This window comes from Mobula hypostoma, chromosome 19 (genome assembly GCF_963921235.1).
Source record: "Mobula hypostoma chromosome 19, sMobHyp1.1, whole genome shotgun sequence".
Lineage (NCBI taxonomy): Eukaryota > Metazoa > Chordata > Chondrichthyes > Myliobatiformes > Myliobatidae > Mobula > Mobula hypostoma.
Window position 1 is genome coordinate 47,806,617 of NC_086115.1, and position 19,753 is coordinate 47,826,369.

Genomic DNA, 19,753 nt, shown 5'->3' on the forward strand with positions numbered 1-19,753 from the left:
TCGGTGTGAAGAATGGACTTACATCATAAGAATCATGAATACATACATTTAAAGATTGATACCGGAATGCAAGGTCAAACTTATCCCTTATGGTATTTATTGCACACTTGTTGCTATATGCCAACACAATTACTAGTGGTGAAATAGAATCAGGTTTAATATCCTTGGCATATGTCATGAAAACTGATAGCAGAGGAGAAGAATCATTTCTGAAATATTGAATGCAAATCTTCAGAGACCCGTACCTCCTTCTTGATGGTAGCAATAGGAGGACAAGTCCTAGGTGATAGATAGGGCTCCTTGCTGATAGATGCTGGCTTTTTAAGGCATCACATTTTGAAAGTCACCCTCATTGCTGGGGAGGCTACACCCATGGTGGACCAGGCTGAGTTTACAACTTTCAGCAGCTTTTTCTGATCCTTTACAGTGGCCCCTCCATACCAGTGATGGAACCAGTTAGAATGCCCTGCAAGGTACATCAGTAGAAATTTGAACCAATCTTTGGTGACATACCAATTCTCCTCAAACTTGTAGATATATAGCCACTGTTTTGCCTTCTTTGTAATTGTGTTAGTACGTTGCGCCCAGATTAGATCCTCAAGAGGTGTTGACATCCAGCAACTTGGAACTGCTCACTCCATCACCTGCTAAAACCTCAATAAGGACTGGTGTGTGTTCTCTCGTCTTCCACTTCTCAAGTCCACAATCAACTCGTTGGCATTAGTTGCATTAAAAAGCAACGCTGTTGCAGTGACACCGCTCACTTAGACTTAAAAAGTTTGCTGCACTATATGTTGCCAATTCATGATAAATACAATTTGCTCTATTTTAATACCAATCATGTCCTCTCTTTGGACAGGAGAGGAAAGGGAGAAACAATGAATTAGATCCACAAACATATGCAGGCTCAAAGAGTGAAACTGTAGAACATCTAATTAAGGTATGCAACCTTTCAATAATATCATAGTACAAATACAATTACAAAACCCATTTAAAATGCAGTTTTAGACAGCTCTATTAAGGAATGGATAAACCATCTTGTGCATTGTGGCTTCACAGATATGTAAACAATCCTGAAAATTTGGTGCACTCATTTTTTTTTCTGATAATCATATCTGACAATAAAGTTCCAACAAAAATGAAAAATCCCACAATCATTACTTGATGGCATAAATCACTTAATACAAAACATTTTTTTTTATTTTTAAGTTAAACTTCTACCAGAAGAAAAATTCCTTCCTTTTTAAAATCGATGAACAAAATCTACACTATTGTAAGCACCAAGAATATTATACTGAGAGCCATTTCAACTGTAATAACATTGAAGGGAAATACAACAAATGTTTCTTTCAAAATACACACTGCTATCTTTTGTTGTTAGCAATCCTCAATACATCTAAAATTTAAGTTTCATTGCTGCCTAAGGGCCACTACAAATTGCAAATACAATATTGTTTACGATATTTCTATTTCTTTGGGGAAATTGTTTCTAACCTCCAACTACAAAAAAGTGTTATAAAGAAGGGAGCTTTGAGCTCTGACATATGCTAATACTTTTGTGCCTGAGCTTTTCACTTTGTATGAACTCTTTTTAACCTTAAAAAAGCACAATATCTCTTATCTTTACAATTTCTATTGCTTAGAAAGGTTGATCATACACTATCAAAAAGGTCACTTAGCAGACAATACTTGAATTAGTCAGGATATCAAGGGACATCTGTGAAGACAGAATCATATTTGACTTTCAGGTCAATGTGCTTTCATTAAAATCTGTAAATTTTAAAGGAAAAACTAGTTTTAAGATGCACATCAAATACAGTGGACACCTCAAAGCAATGGAGAAGCAGCAAAAATGCCACCTTCACAAAACTGTTGTAATTGATTGTTAAGAATGAGATTACCTGGAGGCACATGGCAAGATAAGCCAAAGCCAGCATGGTTCCCTGAAAGGAAAGTCCCGTCCGACTAACCTACTGCAATTTTTTTAGGAAATTACAAGCAAGGTAGACGAGGGAGATGCAGTGGATGTGGTGTACTTGGATTTTCAGAAGGCCTTTGACAAAGTGCCGCACTCAAGGCTGCTTAGCAAGATAAGAGCCCATGGAATTACAGAGAAGTTACTAGCATGGGTGGAGCATTGGCTGATCGGCAGAAAAATGTGAATGGGAATAAAGAGATCCTATTCTGGCTGGCCGCCGGTTACTGGTGGAGTTCGACAGGGGCTGGTGCTGGGACCGCAGATTTTTACGATGTATGTCAATGATTTGGACTATGGGATTAATGGATGTGTGGCTAAATTTGCTGATGATACAAAGATAGGTGGAGGAGTGGGTAGTGTTGAGGAAACAGAAAGCCTGCAGTTCAGGGGAATGGTCAAAGACGTGGCAAATTAAATATAACGTTGGAAAGCATATGGTCATGCACTTTGGTGGAAGAAAAAAATGGGCAGATTATTATTTAGATGGGGAGAGAATTCAAAATGCAGAGATGCAAAAGGGACTTGGGAGTACTTGTGCAAGATACCCTAAAGGTTAATCTCCAAGTTGAGTCAGTAGTGAAGAAAGCGAATGCAATGTTGGCATCATTTCTAGAGGTATAGAATATAAGAGCAGGGATGTGATGTTGAGGCTCTGTAAGGCACTCGTGAGACCACACTTAGAGTATTGTGTGCAGTTTTGGGCTCCTTATTTTAGAAAGGATGTGCTGATATTGGAATGGCTTCACAGTAGATTCACAAGAATGATTCCAGGAATGAAAGGTCTACCATATGAGGAACATCTGGCAGCTCTTGGGCTGTCTTCCCTGGGGTTCAGGAGAACGAGGGTAGATCTCATAGAAACATTCCAAATGTTAAAAGACCTGAACAGATTAGATATGGCAAAGTTTTTTTTTCCATGGTGGGGGAGTCTAGGACAAGCGGGCACAACTTCAGGATGTCCATTTAGAACAGAGATGCAGAGAAATTACTTCAGTCGGAGGATGGTAAATCTGGAATTGTTGCCATGAGTGGCTGTGGAGGCCAAGACATTGGTGTATTTAAGGCAGAGACAAATATGTTCTTGATTAGCCTGGGCATCAAAGGGCATAGGGAGAAGGCAGGGGAGTGGGGATGGCTGGAAGAATTGAATCAGCCCATGATTCAATGGCAGAGCAGACTCAATGGGCTGAATGGCCTACTTCTGTTCCTATATCTTACGGTCTTATAAATTCTGGAAAAATGCAACACTATAGGGATTCATGACAATCCCTGGGCCAATAATCCTCAAACTGGCAAAAGAACATCCAAATCAGTGAGCATTATGGTGCTAACAGCAGAATGTCATGAAATAATCCAATCAATAGAGCTGTTTTTCCCATTACACTTATTCTGTCCCAACGGTGGCACAGTATGCAGAACCCACCTGGGACTTCATTATCACAGAACCCACATGCTGGAAACATATCGTTCTCAACCCTAAGATACTGCCTTGTTAAGTTGAAATTATACGACAAGTGAAGGTATTCTTCGCAAGAAAATTTGAAACAGTTCCCAGATCTGGCTTTGAAAGGGTTCCAAGTATGGAAGAATAACAACATTTTTCCAAATAAAGTTGATGTGTGACTTGACTTAAGATTCAGGCAGTATTGTGAGTTTTATGGTGGTGCATATAGTTCATTCAGCACACAGGTGGTGGATGGTAGCTTATGTGCTAGTCATACAGGTTGCTTTAAATGGAAGCGTGTTATTGAGAATTACATTCATTCATCAATATGTTGAGAATTGCATAACTGCCCTGACTTGTGCCTTACAGCTCGCAGAAAATCTATAGGGAGTCAGGAATTGAACCAGCCATCTCTGGATATCAGCTTTTAACTTGCTTTAACAGGTTTGGTACATAATTGGGTAAACCACAATGACCATGAATATTGGATAGTTTTCTCTTTGCTTTCACTAAGACTATTCAATGTCACGTACGGCCTTGACAAAGAGATTCACACTCTTCTCATTTCTAGAATTCAGATCTTTTATCCACGTTTACCCTTAAGTTATAATTTGGCAAGAAAAAAAAAATTAACTACGTGGATGAAGTTATACGCCGCTAAGCAGTATTATCAACACATTCCACTTTTCTGAAGGTTGAGACTGAACTAGAGAGTGGTAATTGATGGAAACAGTTTGCTCCGCTTTTGATGGATTAAATATATCAAGCAATGTTTCGAAGGTAGCAGGATTGATTATTGGTCAGATTGTAAAATTTCTAACTGTACTCAAGTCATGGGAAAGTGGTACAGGTACTTCTAAAATGCAAGAATATGGAGCAACAGTTCAGATAAATAAAAACAATTTGCCCAGAATAGACTTTGCGATGATGAAGACAATTTCTTAGCTGAAAATATTCTAATAAGTCCATCGCACTCACAGTGATGAAACTGAGGTCGAAGCCTTCTCTTTTTATTAGCTGCTTAATTGTCATTACCATATCTGACCACACATGATAGTGCCTTGTAGGATTATCTTGTGTTTTTATAACATGTCATATCTGCCATTTAAGACAAATGACTCCTCAATATTAACTTCAGTAGTATGATTTGATTCTTGTTCTGCATTCCTTGTTGAACCACAGTAATTACCTGGCTTGATGAAAATTGTAAAATGAGGGTTAATTAGGCTTCAACGGCAGAGATTGTGGTGAAATTTTGGTGAAAGTTTTGTTGTTTCTATTTGTTCTTACAGATGCCAAGTTTTGATCTATTAATTTTGAATCTAGCCCTTTTCGCATGATGGGAGTGCAAGCACAATGTAGTAAGCCCTCAGAATGCTGAAAGGACCATCTCCACAAAGACTGCACGACGGTCACAATCATGGAGAGATGTATTTGTGACAGACAGGGTGGTGAATATGAAGTCAAGCAGGCTTTCCCTTTATGTTGGCTTTCTCACATTCTGCTGCATTTCAGAGGATAAGAGATCACAATTAGGTTTTTTAATCACTGTCTTAAATTATGTAAGGTTTGTCAGTTCAGTGCAAAGGTATAAATTACACGATTATAAAATTTTTTAAAAATCTCTGAAAATAAATAAATAAATGTAAGTAACTAGCACAAATAAAAGGACTAAAGACCATGACTGTTCAAAAATACTGATGACAGAGAGGAAGAAGCTATTCCTGGATTGTTGAATGTGGGTCTTCAGATTCCTGAACCTCCTCTCCAATAGCAGTAACGAGAAAAGAGCCTGTACCAGATGGTAAAGAACCTTAGTGATGGATGCCACATTTTTGAGGCACTGGCTCTTGAAGTTGTCTTCCATGGTGGAAGAGAATTGTGCCTATGATGAAGCTGGCTGAGTCTACAAATCTCTGCAGCCTCTTACGATCCTGTGCATTGGACCCTCCACACCAGACTGTGATGCAACCAGTCAAAATACTTTGCAGTGTAGATATATGGAAATTTGCATGAGTCTTTGGTGATATGCCACATCCCCTCATATTCCTAACTAAGTAGAGTCTCTGGTATATGTTTTTCATGATTGATTCAATGTGATGGGCCCAGGATAAATCCTCCAACATGATGACACCCAGGAACTTAAAATTTCTCACCCTTTCCACTGCTGACACCTAAGTGGTGTATGTTCTCTTCAAGTCCACAACTGGTTCCTTGGTCTTGCTGACATGAAGTGCAAGACTGTTGTAGAAATAGCACTCAACCAGCCAGTCTCTCTCGTTCTTCTACACCTCTTTGTTGCCATCTAAAATTTTCCCAAAACAGTATCATCTATGTATTCATAAATGGAATTTGAGCTGCACTAAGCTATACAGTTATGAGTGTAGAGAGAATACAGCAGCAGACTAAGCACACATCTTTGAGGTACACCTCTATTGATTGAAGTAGAAGGATGTTACCATCGATCTGTATTGACTGAGGTCTCAGAATGACAAAGCCAAGGATCCAGAGGGAAGTATAAAGGCCCAGATTTAGAAGCTTGTGTTTAATACTGAGGGAATGATGGTACTTAATGCTGAGCTTTAGTTGACAAACAACAGCCTGACTTATGTTTTGCTATTGTCTAGGTACTCCAACACAAAGTGGAGAGCCAGTGAGATTGTGTCCACACTAACCCGGCTGTGTAGTTGGCAACTTACAGCAGGTCCAGGTCCTTGCTCAAGCAGGAGTTAATTCTAGCAACAACCTACCTCTCAAAACACTTTATTATGGTAGATGCAAGTGCTACTGGGCAATATTTGCTGAGGTAGCTCACTCTGCTCTTCCTGGGCACCAGTATGATTACTATCCATTTGAAGCAGATGGAAAGCACACACAGCAGCAGTGAAGGACTAAAGATGTCCATTAACACTCCAGCCAGTTGGTCAGCAGAGGCTTTCAGTATCCAGGGCCTGACACTTGGTGAGTGTTTACCCTATAGAAGGATGTTCTGACATTGGCCTCTTGGGCAGAGATCACAGGGTTGCTGAATGCGGTGGGAATTTGCATAGGTGTAGCATTATTCTCCCTTTCAAAGCATTCAAAAAACATTTTGAACCTTATAGGAAGTAATTATATGCAAAACCCTGCCACAGCTGTCATGTGTCCAAATGTGTATTTAATTTCACTTGAAATTGCCTTTTTAGTCTCTAAGACATTGCACAAAGGACTAACAAGATGAGATGTTAAGAAATGCCTCCTCCATTTGGAGAATCTAGAAATACACAACAGTATGTCAATACATAACAGGTTAATAATTTAGAACTCAAATGAGTAGAAGATCTTGGATTTGGAGCACAGCTTCAGCCAATATCTTAATGAATGGCAGAACAGGTTTAAGCTTCCGAGATACAACTCTTGATTCTATTTCATACATTATTCTTACTAATATATTTTTATTTAATGCAAGTTACATCACTGAATTTATCAGCCATGGTTGATCTGAATCTATCTCTACTTCATTAATCAAGGATTCTCAACTCATAGTCTTATAAACTAAGCTAAATAAAAAAATTAAATCTAATATCAGATTTTTGTTTATCATCTGGAAATCAAAACCTTTTCCCCCTAATTATTTTGTAGCATTTCTCTGGAAACTAATTAAATACAGCTTTACATTATAATGCTCAATTTTATCTTTACAGTCTCTCCTACAGAACAGGACAGGACACTGCAAACTGTGACACTTGTCGAAACAGTGCATGCATCATTTATAGGTAAGCTTGCAAACAAAAGAAAAAAAATTCTATCAATATTTCAAGAACATAAGTTTTAAACATTACTAATCTGCAACAACATTTTATTTCCAATCATCCTTTGAATGTCTTTGACTATATGCACTTCACACCATGTTTGGAGGTTCAATTAAAAGTACTGTATGATTTGTGCATGAAGATAACATAATTTGTGATATTCTTCTCCTTCCTAAGCTATCTCTTGGCATTGAGGTGACTTGCTTCGACTCCAGTTCTGCGGGTTCTGAGATGGCTGATGAAGCCACCGTGGAACCCACAGACTCTGCCAGAGGTAGGACAAGAGGTGGTTGATGAGGCAGGAGGGTGGTAGCTTGGATGATGGTGTACTCCTTCTACCACTCGTGCTCCTGACTAACAAATCTGAGATTATCAATGCCATTCTTATAAGCTTGAGTTTGTGGAGATGTTGCACTTCTTTAGAACCTTTTCCTCTGTCCACCTAGTAATCTTTTACTGAACAGAGCTTGGAATAGTATTTTGGGAGTCTGGTGTCGTACAAGCAAAGTATGTGACTTCCTAAATGAATCTGTGGATTTCTATCTGCAGATAATAGCTTGTTTATCCCGCTTGTGGATTTGGAGGTCTTAGCAGAAAGGATATTGAAGACGTCTCTTTAGGGCAGATTGGCCCAAGTATATTATTATTTAATGGATCCTTACTTGCAATGAACTGCAATCAATCAATCAATCAATCAATAAATAAAAAATCAATCAATTTCAGGTGATAAGAAAAATTTCAATAAAATTCAAAAACAGATTATCTAGATGTATCAGACTGCTGTTTCTGGGAACCAGTTCAGCATCATTTGGCTGCCACATTTATTATAGGTGCAAATAACCAGACTCAATTGCAATTTATTTTATTTACTCATTCACAGGATCTTGCATTGCTGGGTAAAATAACATTTATTGCCCATTCTTAGTTCTCCCTCAACTGGGTGCAGTTAAGAGCTTCGGGGTCACAAAGGGTCGTAAGTGGTAAAGACATGAAAGCCATTGATGAACAAGAGTTTTTAAAACAAAAATTAATTAATTTCATGATTAAAACTGGCTTTTTTTTTCATTCTCCTGCTATATTCATAAAACTTTAACTTGTGTCTCCAGGTCAGAAGCCCCGGAATGAGTCCAGCAACATAACTACTGTGCACATGCTACACAAACCAGTAGTAGATAATTATTTTTGAAAAGATAAGGGATGATAAAAATCTGCTGTAAAACTCTGGTTGTCTCACTCATATTGAAATGTGTTAATGGGTCGCAGCATCAGTTAATTAAGAGTTGTTACATATTCCAAATGGAAGTTCCATTCATGTGGCTAGGCCATGCTCCCGGTAACAAATATTAATGAATTCTACATTTCTGCCATTCTACAATGGGCAGAAATATCTCCACATCCACATAGAAACAAAACAATGGACATCACACTAAATTACATCATGGTACATTGAAGAACATGAAATAGCCCCCAACTACCTTAATTTAACACTTCATGAATTCCAGCAATCTCATTTTCATTCCACTTGTGCCTGTCTAATTTTCTTACTTGTAAATAAAGCCTGAGGTTATTCTGTGTTACAAACTGTCAACATAGTGCTTACTGTCAATCAGATCAGGCAGGAGAGCAATATGGATGTAATACTAAGATTAATTGTCATCCTTTGGCAAGCACACCATGTCTGGCACATTTAAAAATGCTCAATTTTATTGCAGAGAGAAGGAATGTAACATTTGCATTTATATAATGCATTTTCTACTTCAAAATGGTCAATAGTCAACTAACTACTTTTTGTTGTAACAGAAGAAATATAGCAGCCAAATTATATACAACTCTCTCAGAAACTGATAATAATTCCAATAATTTCATTAATATTAAAATTAGCCAATAGACTGGGAATAACTCCCTGCTCTTGAAAATCATTCTATATGATGAGCAGAGTGACTCAGCTTTATGCCCCAAGAAGCGATAGTTGACAATACTCCATATTGAACCTCAAGTTTCCTAAACCTACAATGACTTGAGCTAGAAAGCAGAATAAAACCAACTGGCCTACAAATAGAGAGCATAAGACCATAAGACATAGGAGCAGAATCAGGCCATCTGGCCCATCAAGTCTGCTCCACCATTCAATCATGGCTGATTCTTTTTTTTAATCTTCTCCTCAACCCCAGTTCCTGGCCTTCTCCCCGTAAGCTTTGATGCCATGTCCAATCAAGAACTTATCAAACTCTGCCTTAATACACCCAACGACCTGGCTTCCACAGCTGCCTGTGGCAACAAATTCCACAAATTCACCACCCTTTAGCTTAAGAAATTTCTCCGCATCTGTTTAGAAAGGGTGCCGCTCCATCCTGAGGCTGTGCCCTCTTGTTCTAGACTCTCCCACCATGGGAAACATCCTTTCCACATCTACTCTGTCTAGGCCTTTCCACATTCGAAAGGTTTCAGTGAGATCCCTCCCCCCCCATCCTTCTGAATTCCAGTGAGTACAGACCCAGAGCCATCAAACATTCCTCGTATGATAACCCTTTCATTCCTGGAATCATCCTTGTGAACCTCCTCTGGACCCTCTCCAATGCCAGCACATCCTTTCTAAGATGATGGGCCCAAAACTGTTCACAATACTCAAGGTGAGGCCTCACTAGTGCCTTATAAAGCCTCAGCATCACATCCTTGCTCTTGTATTCTAGACCTCTTGAAATGAATGCTAACATGGCATTTGCCTTCCTCACCACTGACTCAACCTACAAGTCAACCTTCAGGGTGTTCTGCACAAGGACTCCCAAGTTCCTCTGCATCTCAGATTCCTGGATTTTCTCCCCCATTTAGAAAATAGTCTGCACATTTATTTCTAGTACAAAAGTGCATGACTATGCATTTCCCAACATTATATTTCATTTGCCACTTTCTTGCCCATTCTCCTAATCTGTCTAAGTCCTTCTGCATCCTGCTTATTTCCTCAACACTACCTGCCCCTCCACCAATCTTCATATCATCTGCAAACTTGGCAATAACGCCATCTATTCCATCATCTAAATCATTTATTTACCTAACAACAAATAACTTTCTATTCTGAAAAGTTAGTGAGAAGTGGTGGAGAAAAACATGATTTTGGTTTTCCTGCAATTTTCACAATCAATGCTAAATTAAGACAATAAGACCATAAGTCATAGGAACAAAATTAGGCCATTCAGCCCAGTCAGCCTGTTCACCATTCCATCATGGCTGATTGATAACCCCTCTCAACCCCATTCTCCTGCCTTCTCCCCTAATTTTTGATGCTTTGCCTAATCATGAACGTATCAACCTCACTTTAAATATACTCAATATCTTGGCCTCCACAGTTATCCGTGGCAATGAATTCCACAGACTCAACACCCTCTGCTGAAAGAAAATTCTCCGCATCTCGGTTCTAAATGCATGTCTCTCTATCTGAGGCTCTGGCCTCTGATCATACTCGCCCACTAAAGCAAAAATCCTCTTCACATCCACTCTATATAGGCTAATCAATATTTGGTAGATTTCAATGAAATAACACCCCCCCCCCCCATCACCACCATTCTTCTAAGCTCCAGCGAATACAAGCCAAGAGCAATCAAATGCTCATCATTAACCCTTTCATTCTCACAATCATTCTTGTGAAATTTTCTCTGGACCCTCTCTAATACCAGCACATCTTTTCTTACATATGGGGCCCAAAACTGCTCACAATACTGCAAGTGAAGTCTGACCAATACCTTATACAGCTTCAGCATCGTATCCTTGTTCTTATATTTCAGTCCTCTTGAAATGAACACTAACATTGCATTTGCCTTCCTTACCACCAACTCAATCTGCAAGTTAACCTTTAAAGAATCCTATACAAAGACTCCCAAATCTTCCTGCAGCTGTTTTTTGAATTTTCACTCCACTATGCCTTTATTCCTTTTACCATAGTACACGACCATAACTCTCCCTACACCATACCCCATCTGCGACTTGTTTGCTCATTCTCCCAATCTGTCCAAGTCCTTCTAGAGATTCTCTGCTTCCTCAAAACTACCTGCCCCTCAACCTATCTTCATATTGTCTGCAAACCTGGCCACAAGGCCATCAATTCAATCATCCGAGTTATTTGACATATAATGTGAAAAGCAGTCATGATACTCATCCTTGCAAAACATCACTAGTCACCAGCAAACAACCAGAATATGCCCCCTTTATTCCCACTCTTTGTCTCTTGCCAGTAGGACAATCTTCAATGAATGCTAGTATCTTTCCTGTAATGCCATAGGCTCTCATCTTGTTAAGCAGACTCATTAGTGGCATCTTGCCAAAGGTCTTCTGAAAATCCAAGTAAGTATAAACTAACTCTCCTTTGTATATCCTGCCTGTATTTTCCTCAAAGGATTCCAACAGATTTGTCAGGCAAGATTTCCCCTTAAGGAAACCATGTTGACTTTAGTCTGCTTTATCATGTGCTTCCAAGTACTCCAAAATTTCATGGTTAATAATGGAGTCCAAAATCTTCCCAACCACTGCAGTGAGACTAAATTGCCTATAATTTCCTGTTGTCTGCCTCTCTCCTTTCTTAAAAAGTGGAGTGCCATTTACAATTTTCCAGTCCTCTAGAACCATTCCAGAATCCAGTGATCCTTGAAAGATCATTACTAATGCCCCCACAATCTCTCCAGCTCCCTTTCTGCGGTGAATTCCATCTGGCCCAGGTGACTTATCTACCTTCAGACCTTTCAGCTTCCCAAACACCTTCTCCTTAGTAATAGCAGCTGCACTCACTTCTGCACTCTGTCTATCTCAAATTTCTGGCATACTGCCAGTGTCTTCCACAGTAAAGACTGATGTAAAATACTTATTAAGTTCATCCATCACTTTTTTTGGCCCCCATTACTACCTTTCCACCGTTATTTAACAACGGTCCAATATTGACTCTCACCTCTCTTTTGCTCTTCATATATCTGAGAAAAAAACTTTGGCTAGCTTACCTTCACATTTGATCTTTTCTCTCCTTATTGCATTTTTAGTTGCCTTCTTTTGATATTTGAAAGCTTCCCAATGCTCTAACTTTGCACTAGTTTCAGAATCAGAATCCGATTTTTTGTTATATTTTCTGCCCTCTCTTTTGCTTTTATGCTGTTTTTGACCTACCTTGTCAGCCATGGATGCATTATCCTCCCGTTAGAATACTTCTTCATCTTTGGGATGCATCTATCCTGTGTCTTCCGAATTGCCCATAGATATACCAGTCATTGCTGTTCTACTGTCATGCCTGCTAGCGCCCTCTTCCAATTAATTTTGGTCAGCTCCTCTTTTTCGACTCTGTAATTTCCTTTATTCTACTCTAATACTGATACAACTAACTTTATCTTCTCATTCTCAAACAAGCAGGGTGAATTCTATCATTTTATGATGACTGCCACCTAAGGATTTCATTATCTCAATCTCCCAAATCAAATCTGGTTCATTACACAACCAAACTAGAAATGCCCTTCCCCTAGTGGGTTCAACCAAAACCTATTCTTAAAAAGCCATCTCGTAGGCATTCTACAAATTCCCTCTCTTGTGATAAAGCAATAACCTAATTTTCCTAATCTACCTGACATTAAAATCCCCATTTCTATTGTAACATTGCCCTTTTAACATGTCCTTTTGATCTCCCATTGAAATTTGTACCGAACATCCTAGCTACTGTTCGAAGGCCTGTATATAACTCCTATCAGAGTCTTGCAGTTTCTTAAGTCTACCCACAAGGGTTCTACATCTTCTGATGCTATGTTACCTCTTCTGAAGAGTCTGATTTCATTTTTTACCAAGGGAGCCACACCACCCCTTCTGCCTACCAACCCATCCTTTCGATACAATGGGTATCCTTGGATGTTAAGCTCCCAACTATGATCTTCTTTCAGCCATGACTCAATAATGCCCAAAACATCATACCTGTAACTGCGTTACAAGATCATCTACCTTATCCCAGATACTGCATGCATTCAAATATAACATCTCCAGTCCTGTATTCATCCCCTTTTTCAATTTTGCCCCTATGTTACACTTTAACTCATTCCACTGATTGCAATTTTGACTTGTCATCCACCTGTCCTTCTTCAGTCTCACTACACATTGCATCTACTTGTTTTGTAGCATCCCCATCCTCAGCCCGATCACTCTAATTCCCATACTCTTGCTAATTAAACCCTCCGCAACAGCTCTAGCAAACCTGCCCATAAGGATATAGGTTTCCCACTGGTTCAGGTGTAGGCGAAACATTTTGTACAGGTCATTCCTTCCTCAGAAGAGATATCAATGATCCAGAAATTTTAAACCCTGCCCCCTGCACCAATTCATCAGCCACACATTCATCTGCCAAGTCATGCTATTTTTACCTCACTGGCATGTTGCACAGATTATTTAACTTGAAGGACCTGTTCTTCAGCCTCACTGTACAGCACCTCTTCCCCCTTTTTACCTATGTCATTGGAGCCAATGTGCACTACAACCTCCGACTGCTCACCTTCCCTCTCGAGGATTGTCTTCAGCTGCTCCGAATCACCCTGGACCCTAGCATCTGGGAGGTAACACACCATTCTGGTATGTTTTACATGGCCGCAGAATCACCCAGTTACCCCCTTACCATAGAGTCTCCTATCACTATTGCTCAGCCTGCTTTTACCCCTTTCTGCAGAGTGTCATAGCCACTCAATGTGTCACTGGCTTGCCTGCTGCTGCTGTGCCTTCGTATGTCATCAACCCAGCAGTGCCCAAAGAGTTAAAATTAAAACTGCCAAACAACCCTAGCATCATGTTACTGTATATATCGTCGCACTCATTATATTGCTAAGTACTAAAAAGTCAATTTGGTCCAGACCTCTTAACAAAAACAGATTATAGTCATATTATTCTGGCATCATGCAACTATCAAAATAATACAGTGAACTAAATCGACCTGTCATTCAACAATTACTGTACTGTCTTTTCATATCTTTGTATGACTACTTAGTATTGCTCAAAAAATTGCTCATTGCTAACGGTCTTAAATTACCTATGCAACATTTGCAGTATTCTGTCTTTCTTCCATTTTTCTAATGAGAGACAGCAAGATTTCATGCATTGCTTATTGTAAAAGGATGTGCTGCTTGTTGCCAAGCAATATACAAGTTGAAGTAAGGACCATCTATGTACAATTCTAAAGACATATGATATATTTGCTGTTTCAAATAGGTCTAAAAAAACCCAAAGCAACTAATTCAAAACAAAAGGAAAATTTCCCAGGAATATTTATCCTTCAATTAATCTCCTAGTTAATTGCTGCTGGTGGGAAGTTGTTGCACCTACCAATAAAATAATTTTCTACATTAAAACATGTGACTGGATGGTGAAATAAAAATAAAAAATTATTTCACTGGCTGTAAAGCACTTAGGACAGTGTCAAGATCGTAAGACAGAAAAGTTTTTGGAGGGAGCTCCAAAGTTTAGAGGCTTCACAATTAAAAAGTTACCACAATTGAGATTAGGTCAGCTCAAGGTAACAAAATTAGAAAATTTGAATTACAGTCAAACAAATGCAACAAGTATGAGAATCCTTAGAAAAATTACTTTACAAGAATCGAGAAGGTCAAGCAGTAGATCAGCACAGAAAGATAATTGCTTTTCAGGACTGGAGTTTCAATTAGGCCACGGAGAACACAGTTTCGTAACTGAGCAGTTACAAAAGGTCCTCAGTAATATACTTTTAACGCATGTTCAATAGTAGCAAAGACATGCATCCTTCATCAGCAGATGAGCCAAGGCAGGGTGGAGCTAAATTGCCAGAAGCTCATCTTTGGGTTGAAACTGATACAGAGATTATTCAATCTCATACAGTTGCCAGAGAGAGATATAACCCATAAAGGCAATATGCAGTACAATCTAAAGACAATGACTTTGGACTTATCAATATTTAGCTGATGGAAATTTCTACATACTCAATAAGTCCTTGAGGTTAGCTAATTAGCCAGTGGAGGTGTTCCGAGTGGTGGTAGTGTAGAGCTGGGTTTCATCAAAAGTGTAGAAACTGCTTTTTGTGATTTCCGATAATGTTATTAAGAGGCAGCACACCAGTTTAAAAACTAGAGAGTACAAGATTAGCTTTCTGAATTGAACAAGTATTAATAGTGAGAGGTGAGGTAAATCATTTCTTCTGACTAGATTATTAATGGGAAAAGTACTATACCAACAATTGGAATACAGAAAGAAAAAAACATTGGATAAATATGATCAACCATATCAAAGGTAACAGAAAGCTTAAAAAGAGATGTAGAATATGTTTTTGTGTATTGTTATCTACATCTCCTGACATTTAAAAATTACACGGTTTGTAACAAAAATTGGAAAGAACCTTTGGTAATGGGCAGAAAACTGGCTGGAGGAATTCAGACACAGGAGATGCAGATGCACAAATCCGCGTGAGGATATGGCATAAATGTTACCAACCACCTAAAGTAAAACTGACTTTCATTACCATCTTTTTTTGGTGAAATAACACTCCAGCAATGAGTTCAGAAATCTAATTTTCAGAAAGTATTCATGGATATTTTGTTGACCAGACTGAAAGGACAGTTAACACAGAAATTCACAATTCCACACACCTCCAGTGTAAGACCATAATTTATAGCAGCAGAATTCGGACATTTGGCCTATCCAGTCTACTCTGCCATTTCATCATGGCTGATCCAATTTTTCTCTCAGCCCCAATCTCCTGCCTTTTCCCCATATCCCTTCATGCCCTGACCAATCAAAAATCTATCAACCTCTGCCTTAAATATACGTTTGTACATGTACACTTGGCCTCCACAGCTGTACTCTCTGGTTAAAGAAATTCGTCCTCATCTCCATTCTAAAAGGATGCCCATCTAATCTGATTCTGTGTGCTCTGGTCTTAGATTCACCCACCATAGGAAACATCCTTTCCACATCCACTCTATCAAGGCCTTTCACCATACTATAGGTTTCAATGAGGTCACCCATCATTCTTGTGAATTCTACTGAATACAGGCCCAGAGCCATCAAATGTTCTTCATTTCACGAGCCAGTCAATCCTGAAATCATTTTCGTAAACCTCTTTTGAAACCCCTCCAGTTTCAGCACATCCCTTCTAAGGGGCACAAAACTGCTCATACTACTCCAAGTGAGGCCTCAGCAGTGCTTTATAAATATTGAACATTGTATCTTTCCTGTTATATTCTAGTCTTCTTGAAATGAATGCTAACATTGCATTTGCCTTCTTCACCACAGACTCAACCTGCAAATTAATCTTCAGGGAATCCTGCACAAGGACTCCCAAGTCTATTTGCACCTCAGATTTTTGCATTTTCTCTCCCTTTAAAAAATAATCAATCCTTTCATTTCTTTTACCAAAGTGCATGACCATTTACTTCGTGACAAACACTTCCATCTACCAATTCTTTGCACATTCTCCTAACCTATCCTTCTGTAGCCAATCTACTTCCTTAAAACTACCTGCCCTTCCACCTATCTTTGTATCATCTGCAAACTTTGCAGAAAAGCCATCATCCAAATCATTGACATATAACGTAAAAACAATTGGTCCCAACATAGACCCTGTGGAATACCACTAGTCATCAGCAGACAGTCAGAAAAGGGTCCCTTTATTCCCACTCTTTACCTCCTGCCAATCAGCCAATTTTTTTTTATCCATAATAGAATCTTTTCTGTAATACCATGAGCTGGTAGCATATTAAGCAGCCTCATGTATGGCATCTTGTCAAAGGTCTTCTGAAAATCCAAGTATATTACATCAAACTATTCTCCTTTGTCTATCCTGCTTGCTATTTCTTCAAAGCATTCCAACAGATTTGTCAGGCAAGATCTTCCTTTGAGGAAACCACGATGACTGCAGCCAATTTTTCAGCTCTCAAAATAACTTGTTTATATCTATCCTCCCTGCAAAATATTTAGTTACATGTGCACCTTAATAGCACATTCTAATTCTACCGCTCACCTAAACTAGAAGCAATTCACCTAATTAGCTCATCTTTGGTGTGTTAGAGGAACAACCAAAATTACAGGAAGAACATGCAAACTCTACACACTCATTACTAGATATCAGAATTAAACTTGGATCTCTGAAGCTGTGGAATGCTGCACTACCTGCATCGTGTCTCTGCCCCCCCACCCCAGAGGTCATATCCCCAACAATATTTTCTTTAATTAATTTCATATATTTAAGAAATTTACCATTATATAACAGACAGAAACTTAAACTCATCATAGTTCATCTTAGTCCCATTTACACAATGTATTCATTCATTGTATATCTGACCAAAAAGCATTGGAATGCATATTACACTGCATTCACCAATTTATCCATTTGTACAGTAAAGATCAATTTATATAACACAGAGAAATAAACTGAATTTCCTCTAATCTCCATGCACATACTGGAAATGAAAATTTTAAACAATTTCAAATAATTCATGAGTAACATGAACTAATCCCCATGTTCCTTGTTATAATTTCTGTTACTTACATTAATGCTCTTGTTATAAACAAAATATTATTATGCCCCTGGCAACATATGTATTTATTTTGTTCCAACAAACTTGCATATTTCATAATGTAAGGCAACAGTTTCAAACAAAACTTTAAAAATATTGTTTTGAATAATGTAATGAAACTGGACAGAACTAGATTAGAGCTACCAATTCTGGATATCACACAAGAGGATAGGACTGGACCTAGAATTGAGATTTTTGATTGGAGAAAGGCTAACTTCGAGGAGATGCGAAAGGATTTAGATGGAGTAGATTGGGACAATTTGTTTTATGGGACGGATGTAACAGAGAAATGGAGGTCATTTAAAGGTGAAATTTTGAGGGTTCAGAATCTTTATGTTTCTGTTAGGTTGAAAGGAAAGGTTAAAAGTTTGAGAGAGCCATGGTTTTCAAGAGATACTGGAAACTTGGTTCGGAAAAAGAGAGGGATCTTCAATAAATATAGGCAGCTTGGAGCTAATGAGGTACTTGAGGAATATAAAGAATGTAAAAAGAATCTTAAGAAAGAAATTAGAAAAGCTAAAAGAAAATATGAGGCTGCTTTGGCAAGTAAGGTGAAAATAAATCCAAAGGGTTTCTAAAGTTATGTTAGTGGCAAAAGGATTGAGGGATAAAATTGGTCCCTTGGAGAATCAGAGTGGACGGCTACGTGCGTAGCCAAAAGAGATGGGGGAGATTTTGAACAATTTCTTTTCTTCGGTATTCACTAAGGAGAAGGATATTGAATTGTGTAAGGTATAGGAAACAAGAAGGGTATTTATGGAAAGTATGACAATTAAAGAAGAGGAAGTATTGGCGCTTTTAAGGAATATAGAAGTGGATAAGTCTCCGGATCCAGACAAGATATTCCCTAGGACCTTGAGGGAAGTTAGTGTAGAATAGCAGGGGCTCTGACAGAAATATTTCAGATGTCATCAGAAACGGGGATGGTGCCGGAGGATTGGCGTATTGCTCATGTGGTTCCATTGTTTAAAAAGGATTCTAAGTATAAACCTGGCATTTATCAGCCTGTGAGTTTGACGTCAGTGGTGGGTAAATTGATGGAAAGTATTCTTAGAGATGGTATATATAATTATCTGGATAGACAGGGTCTGATTAGGAACAGTCAACATGGATTTGTGTGTGGAAGGTCATGTTTGACAAATCGTATTGAATTTTTTGATGAGGTTACTAAGGAAGTTGACAAGGGTAAAGCGGTGGATGTTGTCTATGTGGACTTCAGTAAGGCCTTTGACAAGGTTCCACATGGAAGGTTAGTTAGGAAGGGTCAATTGCTAGGCATTAATATGGAAGTAGTAAAATGGATTCAGCGGTGGCTAGATGGGAGATGCCAGAGAGTAGTGGTGGATAACTGTGTGTCAGATTGGAGGACGGTGTGTAGTGGTGTGCCTCAGGGATCTGTACTGGGTTCAGTGTTGTTTGTCATATATATTAATGATCTGGACGATGGGGTGGTAAATTGGATTAGTAAATATGCAGATGATACTAAGATAGGTGGTGTTGTGGATAAGATAGGTTTTCAAAGCTTGCAGAGAGAGTGGGGAAGATTCAAACAAGAGGACATCAGTTGAGAGTTAAAGGACAAAAGTTTAGGGGTAACATGAGGGGGAACTTCTTTACTCAGAGAGTGGTAGCTGTGTGGAACGAGCTTCCAGCACAAGTGGTTGAGGCAGGTACGATGTTGTCGTTTAAAGTTAAATTGGATAGCTATCTGGACAGGAAAGGAATGGAGGGTTATGGGCTGAGTGCAGGTCGGTGGGACTAGGTGAGAGCAAGAGTTCGGCACAGACTAGAAGGGCCGAGATGGCCTGTTTCCGTGCTGTAATGGTTATATGGTTATAAGAGGAAAATGTCAAGATCTTGAATGGGCTGCAGACTAGTATTAGAATTATAGCCAAATTTCCACAAGAAATTTTATGGAAACTGGGATTATCTTGTCCAAGTACAGTTTAAGTAAGAAGTAATGCATGAGAAGCCTTAAAAATTATGAACATTT

General features: G+C 38.8%; 2 protein-coding genes across 5 annotated transcripts in view; one reads left to right on the forward strand and one right to left on the reverse strand.

Annotated features, from left to right (window-relative positions):
- dock1 (dedicator of cytokinesis 1) overlaps positions 1-19,753 on the reverse strand; it is a 575,517-nt gene that overhangs the window by 293,724 nt on the left and 262,040 nt on the right. The gene's annotated exons all lie outside the window — the stretch shown is intronic.
- Positions 1-19,753, forward strand: part of LOC134359016 (inhibitory synaptic factor 2A) — a 53,615-nt gene that overhangs the window by 16,754 nt on the left and 17,108 nt on the right. The window contains exon 3 of one of the 2 annotated variants that reach the window (XM_063071823.1): positions 7,106-7,177. The exons of the other annotated variant lie outside the window; for it this stretch is intronic. Within the exon in view, the coding sequence (XP_062927893.1) occupies positions 7,106-7,177 (72 nt within the window). The remainder of the gene's footprint in view (positions 1-7,105; positions 7,178-19,753) is intronic. 2 annotated transcript variants of the gene reach the window in all.